Raw genomic sequence first — 21,948 nt, 5'->3', positions numbered from 1 at the left:
CTTCCTTGGGCGGTGAGGTGTTGGCATTTGTCTGCCCTGGTCCCTATGACTAGCCTCCTAGCTGAATCACTACTTAGGACATTGGCCACTGGGTGACACCCCCCCCAAAAGCAATTTACAACCTCCCTCCCCACTAGCTCTTGCAGCTGCCGAAAATCCTGGTACCAGGTTAAATTGCTTCCCGCCGAACTCCGGGAGTTCGCGCTGGCCCCCTAGGTATCCTCGTGACGACCTGGTTACCTAGGCTGTTGGCTGATTCCTTGCCGTCTTTCTATCGGGACGCCGATACATTAGCTCGGTAAGCCCTCCCTGTCACCCAATGGGCACTACATTGTCTTTGGCCGCACCCTCAGACACCCCACTGGGTTGTCTCCTTAAAAACCTCAGATCTCTAGAATTAAAGCCTGCTTTGAGGCCTTCCAAATTGATACATCTCTGCAATGAAGTCTGGATTCGGTATCCTCTAGATAATGGTTTAAAATGGCCACCTAATGGCACACTAGACCCAATTATTTTAAAGGGTCTTCACACATACACACAGCAGTCTGGTAAATGGAAAGAGGTCCCCTATATCCAATCATTCGTCTACCTCCGCTCTAATCCCTCCATGTGTTCTGCCTGTTCCCCACCCCAGGTCCTTTTAGCAATGGAACCTCCCCAACCCCCATTAGATGACACAACACTCTTAGATCTAGCTGAAGAACCACCCCCCTTCCTTCGCAGACCTGTTTCCATGCCGCCGAAAACCCATGATACCTCAGAGTCTACTAACCCAACCTCCTCAGACCCCTCCCTTCCCTCTGTGCCAGCTGCAGGCCATGCTAATCGCCCTGTGTTGGCTCCGACCTTTACCCCTCCTATCACACGTTCTAGGGCCACAGCCAAACCTCCAATTCCTTCTCTCCAGGGACACCTAAACCAGCATCTGTCCTTCCCCTGAGGGAAGTGGCTGGAGTAGATGGCCTTGTCAGAGTACATGTTCCTTTCTCACTAAGCGAGCTCTCTCAAATAGAGAGCAGATTGGGCTCCTATACCTCTAACTCCTCCGCCTTTATTAAAGAGTTCCAGTACATCACTCAGTCTTATAGCTTGACTTTTCATGATGTTCATATGATTCTCACTAACAATTTACTTCCTGATGAACGCAGGCGAGTTTGGGAAGAGGCAAAAACGCATGCAGATCAGATTCATCAGACAGACGGAACATATCCAATCGGATCTGAGGCGGTTCCTGACCAGGATCCTCGATGGGATTACAATTCCACAGGTAGTATTTTAGCTAGAGATAGATTTATAACATGTCTTTAGGCAGGCCTAAGAAAGGCAGCCTTAAAGCCAGTAAACTTTGAAAAACTCCAGGAGGTTGTCCAGGACAAACAGGAAAACCCGTCCCAGTTTCTAGAACGCCTTACAAAGGCTTTATTGCAGTATACCAATCTGGACCCTGAAAATCCGGAAGGTAAGCAACTTCTGATGACCTACTTTTTTTCCCAGAGCTACCCCAATATAAAAGCTAAACTTAGGCGATTAGAGAGGGGCCCCTAACTCCACAGGCAGAAGTCTTGGTGCTGGCCTTCAAGGTGTACCATGAGAGGGATGAGAAAGCCCGAAAACAAAAATACCATATGCTGGCAAAGGCTATCCAACCAGCCTCAGCCGCTAGCCCAGACTCCTGGTCCCTGAAGACTCAGGGACCACCTGGCCCCTGCCATAAATGTGGTCAACAAGGTCACTGGGCGAGGGCTTGCCCCAACCCTAGCAAACGAAGGGGACCGTGCCCCAGGTGCCACCAGAAGGGACATTGGGCTGTTGATTGCCCTCATGTTGCTCAGAAGAGAGGGACATCACTCCCAGAAAACCCTTCAGCTGACCTTCTAGGATTGGCTATGGAGGACTGACTGGGCCCGAGCTCTCTCGACCCTACCACGCCTATCACTAGCAGGGAGCCTCGGGTAGATATTATGGTATGTGGAAAACCCATCTCCTTTCTCTTGGATACTGGGGCCACTTACTCGGTCCTGACGGAGTTTTGGGGACCCACCTCACCTTCGTGTTTTCCTATTGTCGGGGTAGGAGGACAACCTTACCTTCCTCACCAGACTCCTCCACTGAGTTGCATTTTTAGGGGTGTACATCTCACCCATTCCTTTTTGGTAGTGCCTACATGTCCTGTCCCCTTATTGGGAAGGGATATTTTAGCTAAGTTGGGAGCCTCTATTTCCTTTGCTCCCCCAATTCGCCTAAACCCAAGCTCGCCAGCAGTTCCTCTGCTCCTTCTTCTAGCCAGTTAACCTACTAACACTAACATGTTATTTCCCTTACCAGCTTCTTAGGTGGGTCCCCAAGTTTGGGAAGTCCAGAACCCCTCTGTTGCTAAACACCATTCTCCTGTTGTCATCCAGTTACTGGACTCTACCAGGTACATCACCCAAGCTCAATACCCTCTCTCCCTCCAGAGCCTCAGAGGACTTAAGCCTATCACTTCTGACCTCTTAAGGAAAAAACTCCTTCTCCCTACCTCTTCTCCCTTTAATACCCCTATACTAGCAGTTAAGAAACCTAATGGTACCTATCGCCTGGTCCAAGACCTCAGACGAATTAATTCTGCAGTGGTTCCCCTCCATCCTGTTGTGGCTAACCCTTACACACTTCTTTCTACTATCCCCTCAGGGACCTCCCATTTCTCAGTCCTAGATCTCAAGGATGCATTCTTCTCTATCCCTCTAGATGCCCGATCACAGGACATATTTGCCTTTACCTGGACAGATCCTGACACCCACCTTTCTACCCAACTTACCTGGACTGTTCTACCTCAGGGATTCCGGGACAGCCCACACCTATTTGGCCAGGCTCTGGCTTCTGACTTGCTCTCTTTATCTCTCCCTAGATCTAAGGTTGTACTTTACGTAGATGATGTGCTTCTCTGTAGCCCCTCTCTAGAGATTAGCCAAGCTGACACTGCTGTCTTCTAAATTTCCTTTCCAGTCAGGGCTACAGGGTCTCACCTTCTAAAGTCCAACTGTCTACTTCTCAGGTTACCTATTTGGGACTAGCAATTACCCCAACCCACAAGGCTATTACCTTAGATAGAAAGAATCTGATTCAGTCTCTAACTGTTCCTTCGACAAAGGAAGAGATTCTATCCTTCCTAGGAATGGCTAGCTTTCTGCGCTCCTGGGTTCCTTCCTTTTCCCTACTTTCTCGACCCTCATATGAAGCAGCATTAGGCCCCACCCACGAACCTCTTCTCAAACCTGTTACTAAGCCCTTTCAAAGGCTCCAACAGGCTCTCCTTAAGGCCCCAGCCTTACATCTCCCTGACCTGACTCGTCCTTTTTCCCTCTATGTAACTGAAAAGGAGGGGTTTGCCCTTGGACTCTTAGGTCACCAACTGGGACCATCTTTTGCACCTGTAGCATACTTGTCAAAAAGACTAGATCTAACCATCCAGGGATGGGCACCTTGTATTCGTACCTTAGCAGCTGCAGAACTCCTTATTTGAGAGTCAAAGAAACTAACCTTGGGATCACCCATAACTGTTCTCTCTTCCCACAACCTGTCACAGCTCCTAACTTATAAAGGCTTACAGACTCTACCTTCCTCCAGGGTTCTTTCTCTCCAGGTAGCCCTAATAGAAGACTCTACCCTCAGCTTTCAATCATGCCCACCTCTTAATATTTCCAACCTTCTTCCTCGACCTAATACTAACCACTTTCTATCTCACTCCTGCACTGAAACTTTAGAGGAACTACTAACTCATCCTTCATACATACAGGAGGGCACATTGCCCCAAGCCACCTATACCTGGTATACAGATGGAAGCTCCTTTTTACATGAAGGAGCCAGGAAAGCTGGCTATGCCATAGTGTCAGACACCAAGGTGGTGGAGGCACAGGCCCTTCCTGATCACACCACCAACCAACAGGCTGAACTAATAGCCCTTACCCGTGCCTTCCAGCTGGCACAGGGACAATCCCTCAACATCTACACAGATTCCAAATATGCTTTCCATATCCTCCTGTCCCACGCTGCCATCTGGAAGGAGCGTGGGTTACTTACCACAAAAGGAGGATCAGTAACTAATGCAAACCAAATTATGGCCATGCTAAAGGCCTCCCATCTCCCCACAGCTATTGGGATTGTCCACTGCAGATCCCACAGGACTGATGACTCTAGTACCTCCAAGGGAAACAACCGAGCTGATGAGGCAGCTAGAGCTGCAGCCCTTAGGGGCCTAGACTCATCTCACCCTCCCCAGGACATTCTTACACTGCAACCCACATCCCCACCCACACCCCCTGATACTCGTCAAACTCTGTCCTATCTTCACCAACTCTTTCATCCTAACAGCCAAGCATTGTCTCATTTTGTTAAGACTCACCTACAGCCTACTCCTGAGGACTTAAGTTTCTTAAAATCTATCACTGCTTCTTGCAGAATCTGTCAGATGTCAGATCCCAACTCCAGGTATCATAGCACCCCTTTTCCAACCCACCAGGCTAGAGGTTCCCTTCCTGGAACTGACTGGCAACTTGACTTTACCCACATGCCCGCCGTCAAACGTGTCAAATACCTCCTGGTTTTGGTGGACACCTTCTCAGGCTGGGTAGAAGCTTTTCCCACAACTAACAAAAGGGCTCAGGCAGTCTCTGATCTCCTCCTCCGAGAGATCATCCCCCAATTTGGCGTCCCAGCCTCCCTCCAATCAGACAATGGTCCCGAATTTACTTCCCAGGTTTCTCAAATTGTATCTAAGGCCTTAGACATCCCCTGGCATTTTCATATTCCCTACCACCCTCAATCTTCAGGTAAGGTAGAAAGAACTAACTGCTCTTTAAAAACCACTCTTGTTAAGCTGTCATAGGAACTTCATCTTGACTGGGTAAAACTTTTACCTCTGGCCCTTTTCAGGCTACGAGCTCTCCCCAAGCGGCCTCTCCTCATCTCACCCTTTGAACTCATGTATGGACGTCCAGTCCTAACTCCTGGTCTTTCACCTAAGTGCTCTCCCCTCCCAGACCATCTACTCACCCCATTACTTTGCCACCTCCGTTCTCTCTTGTGGAACTTTGCTGACGGCCATCTACCTCGACCACACACTGCCCTCTGTCCACCGCCTGTCAGCATTGGAGACCAAGTCCTTCTCTCCCCTCCAGATTACCGGCCCTCACCCCTCTCTCCCAAATGGTAGGGCCCTTTTAAGGTAATTCTTGTGACCCCTACAGCTGCTAAACTTGAGGGACTCCCTCATTGGGTCCACTTGTCTCACCTCAAGCCTTTCATCCCCCCACCTAAAATCGACTCTTCATACACGTCCACTCTAACAGGACCGTGCTATTAAGCTCCAGAGGACTTCGAAATCACCCACCTTGCCCTCAATCCCAGAACATGAGACTCTGCTCCGGCAGCCGAGTTCGACCACACTGGACTAGACATGGGTTTCTCATCCTCCCCTGCTGCTTGTCTCTATCCAGGTCAGGCCTTACATCTGAAGGTTCAAGGGTCAAGAGACCCCCACAGATAAAAAAACATCTCTTTCCAAACAGGGTCAGGAAACTGCTCCATAGCCAGGTGCCAAGAACCAGTCCAAGCTGCTATCATCTCTATATCCATTACTCATCTAAATATCACGCTCTCTACACTTGCTTTCTCTTTGACCAGGTAGAAGATTATTGTAGAAACTGACCAGATGATTATGGGGGCTGCCCATATTGGTCTTGTCAGATACATATGCTAGGTCACAGACCAACCACTTCCACCAACACCACAAGACCTGCGAGATTCCAGCTGTGTTGCTTCAGAACCGACGAGGGCCAGATGTCCTGAAATGGTCTCCGCCGGTTTGTCCAGGAAGAATGCTGTTTTTAAGGAACGTGAGATCTCCAGTTCTAAGATTTTTTGAAAAAATCCAATATAAAAAAAACAAGATACTCTCTTTTATAACACCCTTTCTTGTCATCCTCCTGGTGTTATTATTTCTAACCAAATTATTAATCAGTTCCTGTTACAGGATTACCAGCCACTGCCCACAGAGGAACCTGATACACGTATCTACCGAGTGGACCCCGACGGTGAAAGCCAGCTACTCCCCACAATGGACTACGCCCCTACACAGCAGGAAGTAGTTTAAGAGACACTGCGCCCCAACTCCTGTTTCACCATCGACTTCCCCTCCACTTTTCTTCTCTTCTTTATAATAAGAAAAAGGGAGATATGTTGGTATCAGGCTCTGAACCCAGTGACGTCACTTTTAGGTGACTCCCACATCGTTGCCGAGGCAATAGCCGCACACTCCCAGAACCCACCTGGCTACCTCACCTTTACCTGGGAGATACTACGTCACCGCCCATATAAAACAGGCAGGACCCCCAACTCTCGCTCTCTTTAACCTCTTATCTCTCCCACCTATCTCTCCCCACCTTCGCCTTGCCCTGAATAAACCCCCCCCTTTTGGAACCGCGTGGTCTGGAGTGGTCTATTCTGCATGGTGGCTGGATTTTCTTTCATCTTTCTTTCAATAAGGATTTTTCATCCTATCTATTTAGATACTACTATAAGGTCATTAAATCTGGATGTCCATGGTTTGCCCAATATTAAGAAGTTTCCTGTCTTCTCATCTAGTAGTTTTTCTATGCACTTTTAACTTTATTTCTTCCATGTTGGGAATGCCAGTGACACAGACATTTGACCTCTTGATGGTGCCTCAGGAACCTCTCATGCTGCCTCACACTTTTCTTTTCTTTCTGAATGTGGTATTTTAAGAACCATCTTCAAGTGCCAGGATTCTTTATTTTGCTTGACCTTTCTGTTAAGGCTTTCAAAAACATCTGATCTATTTTTTTTTAAAAATTCAGATTCATTTTTTCAAAATTTCTCATTTATATTATCTATTATCTTCCTAATTTTAATTGTTTACCTATATGCTCTTGGATCTCACTAGCATTTTTTTAAAGAAAAAATTAGTGTGTGTGTGTGTGTTATGTTCACGTAAGTGCAATGCCCATAGAGGCCAGAAGTGAATGGATCCCTCTGAATTTGGAGTTACGGGATTTTACGAGCCATCTGACATGGAAACTGAACTTGGGTCCTCTTGAAGAGAAAAGTGTGCCCTCTTACCTGAATAGCCATTATCTCCAGCTCTTTTATTGACACTTAAAGAAATTCTTTTGAATTATTAGGCATTTTATTAATTTTGATAGCTTCAGAATTTATTGTAAGAGAATTATTGTTAGGAGATTAGAATGGGTGAGGGGTTTTGTTTGTTTTGTTTTGACAAATTTACTATACTTAATAACATTAATCCTGTTACTTTTAAATTTCTTTTCTGTGTTTGTTTCTACATATAGAGTGAATATTCAATGGCTGGTCTTTGTGTGGCTTGTTTTGAATGAATTCAAGTCCTGTAATTCTGTGACAGGCTTTTGTTCTTTATGGTAGAATAAGACAATAGTAAAAAAATCTTAAAATCTACCAAGATAAAAATACCAAGTCACATTTAAGGGCAAATCCTTGAAACTAACAACAAATTTCTTACCAGAAATCTGCTAAATCTGATATATTTTAAGACCAGAACAAAGTACCTGTCAAGACCAAGCAAGGCTATCTCTCAGAAACCAAAGTAAAGATCTTCTAAACCAAGCAAAGTCTAATGGAGCTTGTGATCACCAGACAGTGTAGAGTTACAAAAGCGTTGGTGTACAACACACACACCAACACACATATGTAAATAATAATAGTTTTTAAAGTAAAATTAATAATTAGAAACATATAGACACCTAATACAAGAGCATCTGTTTTTATAAAATATTACACCTACTGTAAGAGGTAACTTCCAAAACAATAGGTTGTATGTGTGTGAGGGGGTTAACAGCAGACTCTTCTCAATAGGCAGATTGTCTACAAATAAACGTCACAGTTAAACTATATGGTAGGTAAATGAACTTAATAGATATTTACAGAAAAGTCTATCCAACATCTACAAAAGACACATTTTTTTCCATTATGCATTGTACTTTCTCTAGAGGAGACTCTATGTTAAGTCAGAAAATTAGTCTTTACAAATTAGAAAAAAAGTATTCCTGTATCTTTTCTAGTTATAATGGAATTATGAAATACACAGAGCTTAGATACCTAGAAACCAACAGACACTTCAGAAATTATACAAATTAAAAAGCACCCAACCACCTGTAACTCCAGTTCCAGGGGATCTGACACCCTCTTCTTCTGGTCTCCATTGGCAGGCACACTTGTGTTATGCACACGTGCTCACACACACACACACAAAGAAACACAAAGAAACTGAACTCCATTCTATTGAGCAAACAGCAGGTAACTGAGGCAGTCAGCCAATTAAAGGGAAAGGAAATTACAGGGAAGAGAAATTTTAAATTTCCTTCAACAAATAAAAATGGAAACAAACACACAAAACCAGTAAGATACAGCAAAAGCAGTACCAAGAAGCAAGGATACAGCAACAAAAGCCTGTATAAAAAACAGATTTAAAATAACCTAGAAAGATAGACCTCAAAGTCTCACAGAAATGAGAACACAATCAAGTGTGGTTCCACACCAAGCAGCTTACTACCACCTGCAACTGCAGCTCCAGGGGAGTCAATGTCTCACAGACCAACCAGATTCTAATATTACAAATAAAATCTTAAAAAAAAGAAAACCTCAATGAGATACCATCACACTCCAGTTGGCATGACTATCCCCCCCCCCCCCAATCCAAAAGAATAATAAATGCTCCTGAAAACTACCCTGTGATCTAGCTATCCCATTCACTCGCAAAGTAGCAAGACACCGGTGAAGGACCATTACAATTAAGAATGAATTCTATTGACTGATAAACAGAGCTCAGAGATAAGATAGAGCTGTGGTTCTGAATCAGTTGGTCACAACCCCCGTGGGGGTCGCATATCAGTCATTTACATTACAATTCATAGCAGTAGCAAAGTTGCAGTTATGAAGTAGCAACAAAGTAATTTTATGGTCGGGGATCACTACAGCATGAGGAACTGTATTAAACACAAGGGTCACAGCATTAGGAAGGTTGAGAACTTCCAGCTTAGTATCAGGATAGATTCGATTGGTGGAAGATGCAAAGTACATAGGGTCTCTTTTATGGGGCTGTGTTCTATTCACTGAGAGAAAAAGCTTAGGAGACTGAGGGTACAAACCAGCTCCTAATAGAACAGAAAAGAAGTACCAGGTTGATTGGCCACTTTTCACTCTGACTTTCCAGCTGACTAGGCATTATTCATTTCCTTCCATTGAAGAAAACAGGTCCACATGATTGACAATCCTGTTTCTCCAATGCTTTTTCTAAGCTGTGCTTCCTACATCTGCTAGCCTAGGTTTACTGGGGCACTTCTTACCACAGCTAAGATAGGGAATCTGCCTAAGTGCCCATCACCCGATAAATGCATAAAAATATATGATATACATACACATACACACACACTCACACTTACACACAGGAGTACCATTCTACCATAGAGAACAAAAGCCTGTCACAGAATTACAGGACCTCAATTTCATTCAAAACAATCCACACAGAGAAAGACCAGCCATTGAGTGTTCACTCTATGTGTGGAAACAAACACACAAAAAGGACCTGAATTCAAATAGGGATTCCTCAGAAACTGGAAGTGAAGTGGGGAGCTAGAGAGAACATGGTCACAGAAAGGTGAATAGATATGATACATTACACATAAGGTATGTATGTAGGGAAATGTCCTGGTGAATCCCATGAATGTGTACAATTAGCATGTGCTACTTAGTGAAGCATTACAATATTAACAAAAGCCAGTCTACTGTACTCTTCTCATCATACTGATTACACAGGATCTCATGGATTCCTAGGCTAATTTCAAATTCACTATGAAGTTAAAGATGACCCTGAACTCCTGATTCTCCTGCCCCTCCAAGCCCAGGGATCACAGATGGGCACTACCACACCTGACTCACAGCATTGGTTTTTCAGACTGAGTCCAAGAAGCCCTAGGATTAAGAACATCCAACCTTGGCAACTACTACAGGAGTCATGTAACCACATGTTCTTGGGCATCCCCAGAAACTGACTCAGCAGGTGTGGGATGAAGAAGAGCACAGAGACTTCTATTTGCTTAATTCAAAAGGCTCCCATTAGAAGAAATCTTCAGCACACCAGAGGTGCAGCTGCTTTATTTGCTATGAGAACAGGACTGAGTGAAAGGCTTGGAAACCTCAATCATATACCAATTCCACCTTGCTCCTCAGTAAATACTACATCCAAGATTTGCAGGATGCTGTCTCCTAGGCCTCTGAATTTTTGCACTAATGGGCAATGGCAATGTTCCTTTGCACTCTGGGCCAACACTGAGCTGAGTGCTTCCTTTGCATATCAGGGCTCTCTCAGAGCAGGTAGGCTGGTTTTAAAAGTGGATTATTTAAAAACTACAATATCCTTCAAATCTTACCATCACGTTAGAAATGAAATCCAGGCCCTCACCCTTCTCCATCCGGAGAGTCTGTTTTATCTCTGGCCAGATGGAGAATGAGAAAGTTCTCATCCATCACATTTCAACCTTATCAGGTTTTGCTGTGAGCAAGCTTGTCAAAGTGTTCAGTGTTAGTTTTAAATATACAAAGACAATTTCTTCAAAATCTTAATGAAGTAAAGGCATCCAGTGATGCAAGGACAATTTCTCGAATCAGCATGAGATGCAATAGTAAGCTATGCACACGGAGCCTCCCTGAGCTTGGTGGAAGCAGTCACCAGAAGCCTGCGATGTGGTACTGGGCCTCCTAGCCCACAGAACTCTGTGCAGCTCCACTCCCATGTCTTCTTTTCATAGAAGTTCATTTGAACAGCAAATGTATAATCTTATACATAGAAGACAGAAGAAATGCAGGCTGCAGAGATGGTTCAGTGGCTAAGAAGACTTAGTGGTCTTCCAGAGGACCTGAGCTCAGTTCCTAGCACCCACATTGGGTGGTTGTGTAATTTAAAAACAATAATAGGGGCAGGAGAAATGGCTTAGCAATTATGAATGTCAAAGGACCCAGGATTGAATACCTGCACCCACAGAGTGGTTTATAATTCTCTGTAACTCCAGTTCAAGAGAATCCAGTGCTCTCTTCTTGCCTCTGTGGATGCCAGGCATGCCCATGGTACACATGTAGCCAAAACACCCAACCAAATAAAATAAAAAATAAAAAAAAAAAAAAAAAAAAAAAAAAAAAAAAGCATTAGAAGTCATTGGAATGAGACAGTCCTGCATAGATGACACACCTAAAATCCATAGAAAGCAAAAGCAGGTGGGAAAGATATTCTGGATCAATTTTGTCTACACAGTGAGGTCAAGGTCCACTGGGGCTACATAAAACATTGTCTTTTGAAAATAAAATTTAAAAGGGCCTTTCTGGAGAATGGACAAAGAAGCTGAGGAAGCTGAGCAGGCATCTGGGTATGACTGTGCCAAACAGACAGGATACCACACCTTGTAACAAATCTGCCCCTTCCTATCCCCACTAAGGCTTCCCAGTATAAGAGGAATGCATTTCTACTTCTCCCACCCCTATGGCCAACATTCTTCAAGTCTAAACATACTCCTGTGAAGCCTCCCTTCTTCCCCCTTAGCTCCTCTCACACAGCTCCATGCTCTCCTCCTTTTGGTCTAGTCTGCTATTAGCACTGAACATACTGTATTTTACACAGCTCTACAAGATTTCCATCACAGTTCTCCAGGAGACACCTTCAGACAGTATGTCTTACTTCTCTGCTTACTGTATCCACTTCCAGAGCCAGCAGAGTGGTGAAATCAGTAGCAGTGACAAAGTTGCTCTCTTGGTGGCCCATGAAGAGCACAGCAATACATCAGAAAACGAAGAGGTCAGCCTTGTAAAGCAGCCTTTACAGCAACTTTAGACAAGTTCTACTGGGATGCCCAAGCCTCCATACCCAAGGGCACTCTGACCCTTTTCTCCAAGGGATCAGTCAAGTGGTGAAAAAGACAAGCATACTCCTCAGAGCAGAGATTATCAGTGGACTCCAGGACAGTAGTTTATCATTCAGCATCTGAGCAAGCACTTGGAAAATAGGGGAAAAATAAGAAATGTAGGCACAGAAAGCAACTATAACTCAGGACTAGAAAACACAGGATGCTTTTTCTCACATATTACATCTCATTATCCATTTGTTTAATGCTAACCTACAAAAAAATCCACATCATTTTAAAAGGTGAGTGTTTGTTTAGAAAAAGTAAGTCATTGGCTTAGAGGTTAAGCCTCTGTAAAGAAACTCAGCTCCAACCAAAACCCAGTGTTGGTGTCCACTTCTATAAAGGACACCTTAGTGACCACCATGACACACCAGATATCATGGAAGATGCTATACTCTACCTACACAAACCTTGAAACAAGCCCTGTTCTGCAGGTGAGAATAGGACACCACAGTTCAAATGCAACAGCTAACAAGGGATGGAACAGGACTCAGTCCATCATTCTCTTACAAAAAGCTGGGATTTTTAGGCTTTATTTATTATGGTACATGCATGGTGAGTGTGAGTGGTGTATGAGAGGGAGGGAGGGAGGGAGGGAGGGAGAGAGAGAAAGAGAGAGAGAGAGAGAGAGAGAGAGAGAGAGTTGTTGATCCAAATGACACAGCAGCTGAGAGAGAGAGAGAGAGATACATGTAAGAGAGACAGAGGTACACGTGTGTGAGAGAGAGAGAGAGAGAGAGAGAGAGAGAGAGAGAGAGAGAGAGAGAGAGAGTGTTGTTGATCCAAATGACACAGCAGCTGTGTGGAAGATAGAGGATAACTATGAGGCATTTTTCTCCTTCCATCTCTTTGCTGGTTCTATGGGTGGAACTCAGGCTGTCAGGCTTGTGTAGAAAGCACTTTCACTCTCTGATCCATCCCACCAGCCCAGAAACAGATTTGCAAGGGCACAACACCCTACTTAGTTCTTTTAAACTGAACATTATGCTACAAGGACATCAGCTCAAAACATTTCACATCTGATTTAAAAAACAAAAAACAGCAAAGGGACACTCTGAGCTTTGTAAAAGCATCCCCTCTTGGATCTATGGTCCAAAGCCAAAGCCTATCCCACCATTCCAAGACACTTTCATCAAGTGCTAAGTATTGATTGAGGTTCTTAAGATGTACTAAGTGCTATCTCAATATCATTTTAGACTACCTGTAAATAAGTACCAAAGATTTGGAGGGAATCAAATTGAACTAACCCAAAATTAAATCTATTCCTGGTAGATCATGCAGGATTTTGCCAGCTGGGTTATAGTAACAACTTTAATTAGAGTTTTGGCTTATAGCCAGCAAACACATCCCACAGAGCTAAGTGCCCAGGTACTGAAGCACACACTTGTCAGGGCAGCAGATGACAGGTCTGTGACAGATGCAAGCACTGTTAGACAATCTAGGGACTATAGTCAGCCACAGTCCAACACAGGCCACTATACAAAAAAAAAAAAAAAAAAAAAAAAAAAAAAACAAAACTTGACTTACTTTTGTCCCACACCTGCTTAGAATAAAATTGAGAACCTAAGCCAGAGACATCAGATCTGAAGTAAAGCTCTCTTGTATCCTTCACCGCCCGCCACACACACACACACACACACACAGAGTGGGGGTTAGGGGGAGTTAGAGTCTTAAGACATTCAAACAGGGCATTGAAATCAGGATGGAAGAACAATGAAGATCAAAAGTCACCTTCCTGTCACAGCCTACAGAGGTCACTTTAACTGCCACACTCAGGATGCTGAAATGGGAATACTGGCTCCTACTTCCTTAAAAGATGTCTGCTGGATTTGCTTTAAGTGATAGGGTTCCCTCTGGTGGCAAGGAGGCATTTATCAGCATACAGAAGAACTGTCTGCCATCCTCAGTTTTTGGCCTCTCTCACTGTTAGATCCCCACAGTAAAATTATAGCTGGTATTCACCAAAGCCTGCCCAATGCAAACACTCGATAAATGTGTGTGGAATAAACAAAAGTACAAATTATAGCATGTGCTAAGTCAACTGGCACATTGTCGGTAATCAAAGCGATTAAAACCAACGTGAGAGCTGACCCTCATGGGCCAACTTCTCATGCACTCGCACAGTCAGGCACAGCGAGTCCACTGGTCTCTGATCCAAACTGCTTCCACTAAAGGCATTGTCTCCCCACACACAATGAGCCAGAAAATGAATGCTCCTGGCGTGGGCGTCTGAGAGAGAGTCCGAGCTTTGGCTTGCTATCAGGATTCAGGGAATGTCAAACAAACTAAGTCTGTTTGCTACGGGTCCTCTGTGTGGACTTTAAGTTGGAGTTCATGTAAAAACAACTTATTTTCAAGCTCAAGAGAACAGAACAAGAAGAAAAAGGTAGATCCAGTCCCAGGAACTGAAAACCTCAATACTTACAAGCCCACTGGCTTGAACAGCATCGATCTGGCGTGCACAGACCTGCTTTGACTGAATGGACTATTGTTGAAGACGCTGTAACTGTTCAGTTCTCTTTATAAAAACCCACAAGACACAATTCTTCCCTTGGGCCTCAGTGCCAGCTGAAGCTGGCCTTTTGTCTTAAGATGTTCATCTCCCAAACACTGGAGACCCTGAACCTCAATTCTCTTTTTCCTCTTGCTGCCAGGAACTGCCAGCAGAATCTTAAGTCCCTCTCTTCAGCACCACAGAGGACACCACAAAACATTTACCATCTTTGCTATGGTTCCAAAGCCCTTGCCATCTTTTCCTTTGAAATCCTGATGTCTTTACCATTATTTCTAAGCTCATTTAATTATATAACTTTATATAAACTACAACACATTATTTGAGAAACACTGAAAGGAACAAAATACTTTTTAAAGCTTCAAATAACCAGAATACTGTAGACTGGTTTTCTTGAGAATACATTATTCTAATCTATAGAAAATACAAAAAATATATAAATATATATATATATGCCAAATGTGCACCATAGCCCTATCTACTGCTGGTTTGCCAGACCACAACATAGTATCTTAGGCAAAGTTCTGAAATAACAGACCAGATCCTTGCCAACTGCATATCACTGTCTAGGTGACCATGAGCAAACTATTTAAATTATGAGGCTCAATTAATCTGTAAATTAGAGTAACATTCTTTGGGCGCACACATGTGGTTGTGGCCACATATGAAGCGGCCAGCTGCTTTACAGGAGGCAGGTATGCGCTGCAGCTAAGGATCAGATATGCATGCTGCCATCAATCCTCACACCAGTTTCTGTTATCTAAGAGGATTTGAAGAGTGAACTAAATGTAGACAGAGAACAAGGCTTGAGCTTTGAATATTTTTCTTTCCAAAATTCTTTTGCAGTCTATAGAACACAGTAAAGATCAAACACTGGATATGACTGTCATCACAGTAAGGCTTGTGTGTCCAAGGCCAGCCCTAGAATGATACAAGGCCACCAAAGAACTGCAAAAATTAAGCGCCAAAATTCAATCATCCACTCAATAAAAGGGTTCTTAAACGAAGACACAGGTCAACAAATGCATAAGAAAGTGTTTAGCTTTCTTAGCCATCAGGGAAATACAAATTAAAACTTTGTGAAAACTCATTGCATCCTAGTCAAAATGATTATCATGAAAAACAACAACAACAACAAAAAAAAACCATTAACAACATAACAAACGCTGGCGAGGATTCAGGGAAAGAAATACCTTACTTCCTGCTGTGGAAACGTAATGCAGAGAGAGAGAGAGAGAGAGAGAGAGAGAGAGAGAGAGAGAGAGAGAGAGAGAGAGGCGCGGACAGGCACTTATGGGCATCAGTATGAAGGATCCTAAAACACTGAAAACAGAACTATCGCATGACTCAGCGATACCACTCTTACATACGCATCCAAAGGACTCAAAGTCAACATAGCACAAAGATGCCTGAGCACCCATGCTTATTGCTGTGCCATCCATAACATCCAGGAAACAGAATCAGCCTGATGTCTGTCTATCAACTAAATAAATGAAGAAAACCTGGCATGATGCTATGACAGTTTGACTGAGAAGTGTCCCATATCACTTGGTCCCCTGTTGGAGGCTCCGTTTGGTAGTAGTTTTTGGAAAGGTTATGGAAGGGAATCTCTAGGGGTGGAACCTTGCTGGAAGAAGTTCATCCCTTGGGGCCAGTTTTGAGGTTTTGCAGCTTCTTGTTCTCTCTCTTTGCTTCTTGTGTATGGATGGAAAATGTGACCAGGCAGCTTCTTGCTCCTGCCACTATAGTTTACTTAACTGCTGCTATGCCTTTCCTACAACAATGGACTCTATCCCTTTGGAACCATAAGCCAAAGTAAACCCCTTACTCCTTCCTCTAAGTTGATTTGGATCCTGTGTGTTAGAAACATCACAGCAACTAAAATGTAACTAATACATGTAAACACAGTGGTATTCTTTGTAGTTTCATAAAAAATGAAACTGTGATAGTCTCAAGGAAATGGATGGAACAACAGAAGCATTATTTTAAGCAAAATAAACCAGCCTCGAAAATGCAAATACCCTAGGGTTAGGGGGAGGCTCAGGTGATAAGAGTGCTTACCTAGCCTCACACTAAAAAAAGCGGACCACTCATTTTCCTCAGTAGCCTCCTGTAATCTGCAAGCCACTTTCTTCCTCTGTTTTGCTGTGCCAGTTATGTTCCTATCTCTGCTCTGGACGGGTGTCCATGCCTAGTAGAGCACTTACACAAGGCAGTCAGTCAAGGAGGCTGAATTATGAGTGGATTTTTCTTCATTGAGAGGGCAGAAATAGAAGCTCCTGAGAGGTCTAGGGTTTTGTCTCTGTCAATCCAAAGCAGTATCAGTAACAGCTGTCAAGGGGAGACATTCTCAATAATTAAAGAACCTACTTAATGGCAGCAAACTGATAAGATATGCATGTTTCCTCCTATCACCATGAAGCAAAGTTACTACCTCAGCATGCCTCCCCAGACAGTATGTCCATGATATAGTGTAAAACATCCTCTTAAGAGGGATATAGCTAGACTCCTAGACTATAACCAAGAGTTAAGTAGTGATGGCAATGAGGTGAAATACGTTAGCAAAAATAATGAAACTGGCCAGATTACTGTGTTAGAAACATGTACAGAACAATGTATAAAAACAATCACAATGAAATACCAGAAAGCTGTGTGCTCCAAGCCAGCTCACTCAAGGTAAGCATTTAGGGACCCAGCTGTTGTTTTGGCCTTCCCACGCCCTTGCAACTGTACTGTTTTCTGTGGGTAACTGCTCACCACCCTCTAAACATGCAGTTCTTAAGGAGGCTGCCAATAATGGAATACATGTACATACACACTCCTGCCAACAGAAATAGTATATGACCCAAGCTGGGAGTCTCAGAACCTCACTGTTTGGCTGGACTGATGGGAACACGGCAGGACAGTACATTATGTGCCCTCCCTTTTCTGCATTCAACAAAAAAGCAAAGGCTTCAAAAATCACACCAGGCATTCACATCAGCATCTAAACTATAGAAAAGAAGTCTTCTATCAGGATACATTAGACTAGCCTATTGCAATACTTCTGGTGGCAGCACACACTGGGACACCCCTCTGGACTCATGACAACCTGGAAGCACAATTAACCAATATAAAGTGTTTGCACTGTGTTATAGTTTTCTCATTCCTCAAAGTTTATCCTAGGTGTTTGGTGAAACAATGTCTGCACTCACAGAGATGTTCACTGTGGTATTAAACAGTCAAAATGTCCAGGATATGGAGAAAATTATTAAATACCCATATGAAAGCTCTCAGTGAAAGTGAGTGCTATTCACCATGCCATGCTTTGCTCTACAAACATGGAAGGTGCCTAGGCAATGTGAGTGATGTAAAACCACAGAGCAGTGATCAGTCTGTGACCGGACAGAGAGGCCAAGTGCACTGGAGATAAAAAGAAATGCTTCCAGAAAAGAGAGTTGCTTCACTTAGGTGGGACAAGTGTAGCTAAAGGTCTTTTCTCTAAATCTCCATTCTAGCTCCCTGAACATTTGTTGAAATATTTATTGCAGCATAAGAATGTCTGTACTTCATTTGCCTCCTCAGTGTTGAAGAGGCAAGGCAACATAATTTTGGCACTCCGCCAAGAGGCAGGGCTAACTATGGGCTCTCTGTCTGGAGAGTGACTCATAACAAAATCCATGACCACTCCAGCTCGTCTTGCCTGACACACCAAGGCTGTACATGTAGATGTGATTCTCAGGAAAGATTCAATTAAAACATGATGAGTATTCAAGTTCAGACAGAATTGGAATTTAATAGTGTGCCAAATTTAGGAAGAATGTTTAAATACTAATATACTAAAACCCAGTGCTGAATAAAGCATGGTCTTAAAACACAGCATAGTTTTTCTAGAAAACAGTTTGATATCTATCAAGTAGTCTTTAAATATTGGTGGGGTTTGACTCAGTAATTAAGCCTCTGTCAGAAACAGCCAGTGGATAAATACTCATGCACATGGGTATTTGGTGCAGTGTAGGTTACAAGGTAAAATACACAGTGCTTTGTAATAAGAGTCTGGTTAAGTCAACTGAAGAGCAGCCAAGTGACTAAATACACTCACTGACACCAAAACATTCTCTGAAGAACATTCACAACCCAGTGGCATAGCAGGAATGAGCCATGGACTTTTTAAAAATCGTGACAGACACTACTGTCAACTTGATGGCAACAGTAAGGAGAGGTTGAGTGGGTGTCAATCCGGGTCATTTCCACTGAGGAGATAAGAGAAACATCTTTAGATGTTTTCAGGTTTTCTTAAGTCTTCATTCTTATATCTTTACACCCTTATATCTTCCCAGCATTCATCTCCCTATGAGAAGAAATCATCGCTGGCCCCATCCCTGATGTACCACTCCCAACATCAGGAGAGTAGGAGGTACTCACATGGATGGTTCGGGCCCCTCTGTTCCCTTCTCGGTGGGCTTCCTCCAGGTCCCGCTCTAGTCTCAGCTTCTCCTTCTTCAAGTCATTCAACTCCTGGGTGACCTTTTTAACATTCCTGAGCAACCTATGGTTCTCAGTGCTCTTTGTGACATTTTCCGAGTGCAGCTTGGCCAATAAGGCTTCTTTCTCTACCAGCACAGCCTCACAGTCCTCAGACCCCTAGGAGACAGCGAGAGCAGAGGGATGTGGTTTCACATGTCATAAACAAACCAAGAAGACCTCCTGTTTTACCTATAAGGCAGGAAGAAAAATGGGCACCATTCAGTATCCAGAGCCCAAGGAGTAGCATTTTGGGGAAATACAGGACAAAGTGTAGGTTATGGTATTGTTGGTAAGAGAGGAAAGCCCACTGGAGTGCTGTCAAAGAAATACAAGAGGGAAAAACACAAACTGTTAACAAAACTAACTTTAGTGCAGTGGGAATATAGCTGACCTTTCTGTTTCTCTAGATTTTCTAATATTTTAAGGAAACTGAGCTTGTTATTTTTATAATGGTATCAAAACAATTTAATTAAGTAACTGTAAAAGGGTAGAAAAGTCAAGCTTGGAGTGTAATTGATAAGTCCCTTGCCTAACATGTGTAAAGTTTAAGCCCTGATGTCATAATCAGCCAACAAACAGTGATCAGGAAATGAAGACAAAGATGACGAGCAGCGGTGAGTCCTCACACCAGCAATGCTCTTCCTTGTTAGGATGACGCACACGCAGGGGCATATGCAGAACAAGGAGGCAGCTGAGAACACAACAGTCAAAGTCTACTTTGACAGACTCCAATGTCATCAGAGTTCAAGGACTAAATGTATCAAGAATTCTTTTATTTCATTAAATACAGTTCACCAGAGAAAATATTTATGTAATACACAAAAATGAACAAAATGTTCTAAATCACCAACAATAAAAACAATGAATTGAAGTTAACTTCTCGGTTACAAAGTATGGAACAAAGCTTGTTTAAATGGGATTATCTGGTGTTAGTCAGCTTGTTCTGAAATGATACACAAAGAACCAAGAAATATATACGGCAATGCAAACTAACATTGTGACCATGTATATACCTGGGAAACAAGAGGACACTGCATCAATGTCAATGGTAGTGCTTAAATAAACTCAAGCAAAGGCCAAAATGACTGGCAAATGCTCATCGTCAACAAGAGGTTAAACGATGCCCAGAAGTAAATGATGCTCAGGGCTGCTACGTGACTAGTCTGTCATCAGACTGCCCATACTTAAATCTGGAATTCGAATGATTCCCAGCCTGTGTTCTTCCCTGGTACAGCACCACGTACCCTCACCAGGAAAGACTCTAATTAACACCAATAAACTGGCAAGAATGAAAATCAGATGACTAAATTCAAAGGAGATGCTAGAGATAGGCATTAGTTAGAGGCTTGCTGAACACAATTATTGTTCACAGTTACCAAGTGCTGAAAAAAAGTTCTGCAGGATTATTGAATGAATAATAATGGCAAAACCTCCTTAAAAACCCAACCACAAAGAACTCAAATACACACATGACTCATTTCATAAAAACACTTTCCATATTAAATTTTCCTTAAATGGCCCTTTGAAAAACTTCCCTAGAGTGCTCTTTACCTTTTCCTGAATGATGCCCAAGTGGCAAATATTTGGCCCAATTACACATGGCCAGAAACTAAAGGCCAAATAGAAAATTAGGCAAATTATTCTTGCCCACTATAAACAGATTCAAATGCCTTAGACCAGTTTTAGCTACGTGACTTGAGAGATGTTACCTTGGAAAACTGAACAAAGTGATGGTGAAACATATATGTGAGTTGACAATTATTTCAAAATAAAAATTTAAAAGTCTGAGGAAATCTAGCTACACTACCATGGCAAGAATGCTAAAGAAAGTTTTATAGAACATGAAATATACAATGCCCCAGTACACATCTGTAATCCCAGATACTTAAGGGGTCAAGGCAGGAGCCTAGGAATCTGGGGCCAGCCTGGTTGTGGTGGTTAGAATGAAGATGGCCCCCATAGGCTCATAGGTAGTAATATTTGAAAAATATGTAGCCTTGTTGGATTAGGTGTGGCCTTGTTGGAGGAAGTGTCACTGGGGGTAGACTTTGAGGTTTCAAGTGCTTAGGCCAGGCCCACTGGATCAGACTCTCTGCCTGCTGCCTGCCCATCTAGATGTAGAATTCTCAGCTACCTCTCCAGCACCATGTCTTCCCACCATGACAATAATGAAGTAAACCTGTAAGCCAGCACCTGTTAAATGTTGCTGGCTGTATAAGAGTTGCTGTGGTCAGGTTGTCTCCTAACAGAAATAGTAACCCTAAGACAGTGGGTAACATACAAGAACCCTGATCTCTTTTTAAAAAAAAAAAGTGTGTGTGTGGGGGGGGGGAGGGGGGGGAGCTGGAGAGAGATGGTTCAATTAGTCAGTGCTTTCTCTATAAGCATGAGGGCCAGAATTTAATCCCCAGCACCGACAGAAAAGCCAGAAGCAGCTGTACATGTCATAAGACAGAACTAAGAAGGTAGAGACAAAAGGATCCCTGGGGTCTACTGGCTAAATTGATAAGCTCTGAGTTCAAGGAGAGATCCTGCTTCAAAAAATAAGATGGAGAGATGGAGGATATTGACCTCTGGCATCCTTGCATAATTTTTTTTCTGTATGTGCATGTATAAGTGTATGAAAGTATCAACAGAGAACATATTTAAAGGTGAATCTGCTGGCAATTTCTATGACTTTTTTCTACTACTTTAAGGATAGAAAGTATTTCAAATTTTTTCTTCAGTAAGTGTTTTTACTTTTACACCTGGAGGAGAATGCCACTTCCAATCCAGAAATAACTTTAATGGCCAAGAGGAGTAACAGCCAGCATACACTGTAATCTGCACACAGCCACACCTGTGATCTGAAGTTGAGTCTGTGAGTCTGTACATTGCCAGCCACTCCAGGAATTTAAATATCTCCTGCTGCTGCTTCATTGTCAAGGTCCATGTCAAGGAACCCTG

At 43.1% G+C, this 21,948-nt stretch overlaps 1 protein-coding gene across 13 annotated transcripts in view; it reads right to left on the bottom strand.

Moving 5' to 3' along the window:
- The window catches only part of Cdk5rap2 (CDK5 regulatory subunit associated protein 2), a 176,080-nt gene that overhangs the window by 106,452 nt on the left and 47,680 nt on the right, over window positions 1–21,948 (bottom strand). For all 13 annotated transcript variants that reach the window (XM_076934786.1, XM_034503416.2, XM_076934784.1 and 10 more), the window contains one exon: window positions 18,901–19,119. In XM_076934786.1, coding sequence (XP_076790901.1) covers window positions 18,901–19,119 — 219 coding nt within the window. The remainder of the gene's footprint in view (window positions 1–18,900; window positions 19,120–21,948) is intronic.

The sequence above is a fragment of the Arvicanthis niloticus genome, chromosome 5, assembly GCF_011762505.2.
Source record: "Arvicanthis niloticus isolate mArvNil1 chromosome 5, mArvNil1.pat.X, whole genome shotgun sequence".
Lineage (NCBI taxonomy): Eukaryota > Metazoa > Chordata > Mammalia > Rodentia > Muridae > Arvicanthis > Arvicanthis niloticus.
Note: the sequence above shows the minus strand (reverse complement) of the source record. Positions and strands in the feature narration are given on the sequence as shown.